General features: G+C 43.5%; 1 protein-coding gene across 1 annotated transcript; it reads right to left on the reverse strand.

The window, feature by feature from the left end:
* Positions 1–363: 363 nt before the first annotated feature.
* LOC100037597 (transmembrane emp24 domain-containing protein p24beta2) lies at positions 364–4,493 on the reverse strand. Its single transcript, XM_044582554.1, has 5 exons — positions 4,301–4,493; positions 3,637–3,888; positions 1,630–1,816; positions 1,435–1,542; positions 364–684 (listed from the first exon to the last, which is right to left on the reverse strand). The coding sequence occupies exons 2-5, from the start codon at positions 3,844–3,846 to the stop codon at positions 551–553; spliced, it is 639 nt and encodes a 212-aa protein (XP_044438489.1). The 5' UTR covers positions 3,847–3,888; positions 4,301–4,493; the 3' UTR covers positions 364–550.
* Between the last annotated feature and the right edge of the window lie 1,230 nt (positions 4,494–5,723).

Consider the following 5,723-nt stretch of genomic DNA (forward strand, 5'->3'; position numbering starts at 1 on the left):
CTCAGCAGCTGGTGGGGCGGCGCCGCACGGAAAGCCCCAAGTGCATGAACGCAACTGGCCCGATCCATCCATATTTTCATTCAAGGCAAATGGAGTGACAGACAGGTCTGGGGGCGGCAAACCGTCTTCAATTCCTCTTCCTCTTGTGGCTACTGCGACGGCGAGACCCATCCGGCTGCGACCCGTTCTTCAGAAAAGGAAGCCACGCCTAAATTCAGGAAACAACGCCTCGCTTTCGCAAGGTCAGGCATCTTCTATCGTTTCTACCAGTAGAACTTCAGAACATGCCATTTCGATGAAAATCAGCTATGCGAAGCTTCGGCTCAGTCAGGGCGAAAAGTGGTCAGGGGAAAACAGAAAATGTTGGCGAAATAGCGAATATGGATATCAGTCAGCACATGGAACTGTGAAGTGTCATTTTCGAAGAACTCATATATGGAGTCACAAGGGGTTATACATATGTAAAACAAGAATCCACAAACAAGTGATGGCGCACAGTTCAGTGTTACAGTTTCAAGGGGGCAACAAGGCAGCGCCTTCTGACGGAGCATTAGACCCTAGATGTCCCCAGCTTGCGCTCGAAGAGTCGGCGCAACAGGTAGACTTGAATGACGCTGGCTGCGATGAGCGCGGCCGACTCGAAAAGTGCCTTGTGGATGGCCCTCCTGCTCATATTCTCGTTCACTGCACCACAGCGGGAAACACGTGGTTAAATGACTAAGCGATTAGATTATAAAGATTCTGAGAAGAGTGCAATCCACTGGCTGCTTGGACAGCAGGCATAAGCTCATACATTGGAGTTATAGTTATCGAAAGATTTCTTGACAAACCATGGTAGTACTTGGCTAGCCTGTGTTGCACCCACCATAGTTATAACAAATTCAGAAATTGCAGACAGCCTTCCGTAAACACTGGTGAATCCTAACTTGTTCTGGTGGACTTGGATTACAGGTTAAAATTTAGATAAGTCAAACTTGCAGGCTGCTCGAGTAAAGACTACCTAGGCATCGAGCACCAAGAACTGCCAAAAACTGGCATAATGCTCCTCTCCAACGGAGGGGGTAGGAACACGCCATCCTCATTTAGGTAAGATTAGGTCATTACTTATTATTCTGGTGGACTGCAGGTTAAATTTACGAGAAGTCCAATTTGAGGGCTGCTAGAGTGAAGTCTATCTGGGCATTGAGCACCAAGAACTGCCAAAACTGGCATCATGCTCCTCTCGAACGCAGGGGTGAGATACATGGCATCCTTATTTAGGTTATAAATAAATAAACAATTAACAACTGATATCACTACCAGTGAACAAGCTGGTGAATGCTAGTATTTTAAGCCAAATAACCAGTGTATTTCTTGTAGTACAAAGGACAAGAACACGTAGTAAGATTTGAATAGCAGGATTCTCAAAACAAATGAATAATAGAGGATACTAACATATTGCTTGCCGGTCGGTTTGGGCCTCTAGCCAGTGCTGCTCAAACTGAATGTTGTAAAGTGCTTCATCCAACTTAGCAATTTGTTCGAACAACGGTGAAAAATGTTCTGCATCCATTCCAGGAAAAGACAAGGGTGACGGCATGTTCTTGCTTACCCAAAGTTGCGGAGACCGGAGATTTAAGAAATTCTTACCATCTTTCGCATGCTGGTCAAAATATGAATAATGTCCAACATGCACATCAAAGTCTATGGTTTCGTGATATGGGGATTTATTGGTGAAGCAGAAGCGATGGACACCTCTCTTCTGAACTATGAACTCAAATTTGTCACTAGTTTTGTCACGGGAATCACGGACTTGAGCTCCATTAGAATCTTTAACCTGTTATTACTCAACATGGAACAAACTTAACAGTAGATTATACTAAAACTTAAGAAGTACATTGACAGTTACTGTTACAAGGTGCTCTAATTCAAGTTGCAGCACAGTACAAGTTAGAATCATCCTTAATAAATTGCTGACCACAAAAGGAGTGATACAGTTGCATAAATAGGCAAATAACGGGGAAATATCGTAGCAAATTGTATTGTATTCGCTCTAGGAGGCACTCATATATAGGAAGACCAAGAGCACAAAAAATGAGCAAAACAATCCCAAGCAGAACTACTTTAACTTGTTTATTCAAAGGTCCATCTACCAAAATCTACTCAGAACTACTCTAGCAAAAGGAAGCAAACGTTCCACCTTTTTTTAGTAAATCACATAAGTAAATTTATCCTAACAAAATAAAGCTATGCTCCGCTGTACTTAGTTATTACTAGCAAATAAAAGCAAGGATACCCAGAAGTAGAAAAAGTATTCCCTCCGATTCATATTAATTGTCACTAATTTAGTACAAGGTTGTACTAAATCAGCGACAATTATTATGGATAAGAGAGGGTACCAATCAAAGTTAAAATTGTCACAATCCAAATAATATCTTTATAAACTATGTGACAATAAATATAATACTGAACGACTTGTGTCTTCTATGTACCTATAACATCCAGGTTAATACGATTAATAGGCGTGCTCGGCTTGGAGCCCATCTGCAAGGAACCTCAAAGTTAAGCGTGCTCGGCTTGGAGCAATTTGAGAATGGGTGGCCGATTGGGAAGTTGATCCCAGGTGTGCATGAGTGAGGACAAAGTGTGCAGGAAAAACTAGTGTTGGTGTTGGTCCGTGGGGCCAGTCTAGTTCTCACGTGGTAGCCAGACATAGCGGCCTTATAACCGGTGGCCAGTACAGGGGTGTTGCAGAATGTTTGTTTGAGGAAAATAAAAAATAAAACTATTAGCTCCCTTGGTCGATATTTCTGAGAGCAAGTGCACTATCAAGTATAATGTAGGGTTTCAAATTCCACAGGATGATGGCTCAAGTTGTAAGCCCCATACGACGATAATGTTAATTTCCACCCAATCACTAGACCAATCATGATGTTAATAATTACTTCCTCCGTCTGGAATTACTTGTCGCTCAAACGGAAGTATCTAGCGGCTAGATACAACCGTTTAAGCGACAAGTAATTCCGGACGGAGGGAGTACCGTCCAACCAATGGGTCATCAATATCGTAATATCTGTTATATCCATTCCCTGTGATAAAACCCTTCTAACAAAACTTAGTTTCGTGCATCATTGTTTATAAGGTGGTAAAGCAACCTAAGACGAGCACAAACCGCCCTAACACCTAAGGCGCCTGCCTAAGCACCTAACGCGAGCAAAATTGCCGCCTAAGAGTCACCTAAGAGTCCAAGGTGGGACGCCTTATAAATAATGCCGTGCATGTTCTCATTGAACAGATTTGAAATCCTACATGTTAAAGGTGCTCAAAACCTACAAATTATACATGAATGACTAAAAGGCGCTACAATCAAAACTGATTTGAAATCAAAAATTTAATGTAGTACTTCAAATACCAACACATCATATACTTAAGATAATATTACTAGTTTTTGTACGCATCTCTAGAATAGAAAGTATAGCATGAATTCACACAAAATAAATGACAAAATAGTTGTGATACTATACCAGCAGAACAAACATTCTAGTAGACTGTGCCTTCCTTTGATACCCAATAATGCATCAAACATCTAAGTAATCATTGGATGATGCTTATTCTTGTGGGATTTACATAGATATAAAAAAGGGGTTAAGTCCTTACCACAAGATCCACCCCATCCTCGCTATAATGCCACGGAGTGTCAGCCTTGATCACCACAAAGGATACATGAACAGTATCCCCCTCGTATTCCACGTTATGCGAGAAACACTCCTCCCTATCAATCACAAAGCGGATAGCCGCAGCCTGGTGCAAGAACGGCATGATGCAGAGGACCAAGACACAAGCCCTTGTCCAACTCAGCCCCTCCATCTTCTATCAGCAGAGGAGCAATAGCAGATTGTACCGAGCTTCCTGCAGAGAAAAAATTCCAAAGTGTCAATTGATCTCTTAGACTATCCACACAAGCATGCGTCGCGTTGATGGGTGTGAGCTTTTGAGATCCTGGGATGTCGCAGAACGCCAAAATTCTATCAGAACATGGTTGTTTAGATAGGTCGAGCAAACAACAAGGCTAGATGGGTGTTTATTCTACGGGCGCATACAAAGGGGAGGGCATGGTGGAACCCTACAAATTACTCATCAATTATCTTAACTTATGCTCTGGAATCATACAATGAAGGTGAGATAGATCAATCGATCGATTTCGAACCAAGGCTTGCCTGCCAAGAGGTGAGAGTCCGGTTGGATCTGACCTCTGGAAGCTCATGATTCCCGTCCAGTAGGAAGAATTGGGGCTAAAGGGGTGAGAGGAGGAGGAGCTTACTCAGTTACCGCCTGCAGGCGGCCGTCGGAGAAATCGCTGCTGGCGTCCGGCTCCGGTGATTCCAAGTGGCGCTCCCCTTCCCTTCTCGGCGGAGGAAGAAGCAGTCGATACTCAAGATGTCACGAAGAGCTGACTGACCTTGGGGAGAACGCGACCTTTCTCTTTCCGTGGTTTTTCTACTTCACTTTCCGCCGAGTGGCCTATTGACCGGGCGGGGCGCAGTCGGCCCATTATTAACCTTGCTGGGCCAGGCAGAGGCCTGCTGCTGTCGGGCCAAAAAATGCGAGAGGTTTCTCTCTCTCAGGAAAAAAAGAGAGAGCAGGAGGTGATAGAAGGCATTTCCTATTTGGCGCTGCAGGCGCCCGTTACAGTGCAATTTGCAAACGGGCGCTGCAGCAGTTCAAACTGGGCGGCCGTCGGAGAAATCGCTGCTGGCGTCCGGCTCCGGTGATTCCAAGCGGCGCTCCCCTTCCCTTCTCGGCGGAGGAAGAAGCAGTCGATACTCAAGATGTCACGAAGAGCTGACTGACCTTGGGGAGAACGCGACCTTTCTCTTTCCGTGGTTTTTCTACTTCACTTTCTGCCGAGTGGCCTATTGACCGGGCGGGGCGCAGTCGGCCCATTATTAACCTTGCTGGGCCAGGCAGAGGCCTGCTGCTGTCGGGCCAAAAAATGCGAGAGCAGGAGGTTTCTCTCTCTCAGGAAAAAAAGAGAGAGCAGGAGGTGATGGAAGGCATTTCCTATTTGGCGCTGCAGGCGCCCGTTACAGTGCAATTTGCAAACGGGCGCTGCAGCAGTCCAAACTGGGCCGGCCCATTCTATTTGTTCCTTCTTGTTTTTCTTGTTTTTCGAAAGGTCAAAAAAGAGCGCTCAGTGGGGGATCGAACTCGCAACCCCTCCGTTGTAAGGGCTCGGCTCTAGCCACTCGCTATCCACTCACGAGTGTAAAGGTGGATCATTTTTCTCTTTTTATTTCGTTCTTAAGCTCAGTTTATTCGTTTTCCCTTTTTCTCATCTTTTTTGTTTTATTTATTGCGCGCTTTTTAAAATTCCTGAAGTTTACCTTTAAATTTGTGAACTTTTTTATATATTGTTGAACTTTTCTTTAAATTCGATGAACTTTTTTGAATTTTGATGAACTTTTTCTGAAATTCAATGAACTTTTTTTTTGAATTCTATGAACTTTTTCAAAGCTGGTGAGCTGCTTTTTCAATTTCTATGAACTTTTTTCAAATTTGATGAACTTTTTTTCAAATTCATGAATTTTTTTCAAATTTGATGAACTTTTTCAAATCCGATGAACTTTTTTCGAATTCACAAACTTTTTCCATTTTTTGTGAACTTATCCTTTCAATTCATGGATTATACGAATGCCTTTCCAAATTGATGTATTCTTTATTCAAACAAAATAAGTGGTGCGATG

The sequence above is a fragment of the Triticum aestivum genome, chromosome 7D (genome assembly GCF_018294505.1).
Source record: "Triticum aestivum cultivar Chinese Spring chromosome 7D, IWGSC CS RefSeq v2.1, whole genome shotgun sequence".
Classification (NCBI taxonomy): domain Eukaryota; kingdom Viridiplantae; phylum Streptophyta; class Magnoliopsida; order Poales; family Poaceae; genus Triticum; species Triticum aestivum.

Coding starts and splice junctions, on each gene's coding strand:
- LOC100037597 (XM_044582554.1), bottom strand. CDS start 3,846: ATGGAGGGGCTGAGTTGGACAAGGGCTTGTGTCTTGGTCCTCTGCATC. Junction 1,817..3,636: donor AGGATGGGGTGGATCTTGTG/GTAAGGACTTAA, acceptor GAGTAATAACAG/GTTAAAGATTCTAATGGAGC. Junction 685..1,434: donor AACCGACCGGCAAGCAATAT/GTTAGTATCCTC, acceptor GCTGTGGTGCAG/TGAACGAGAATATGAGCAGG.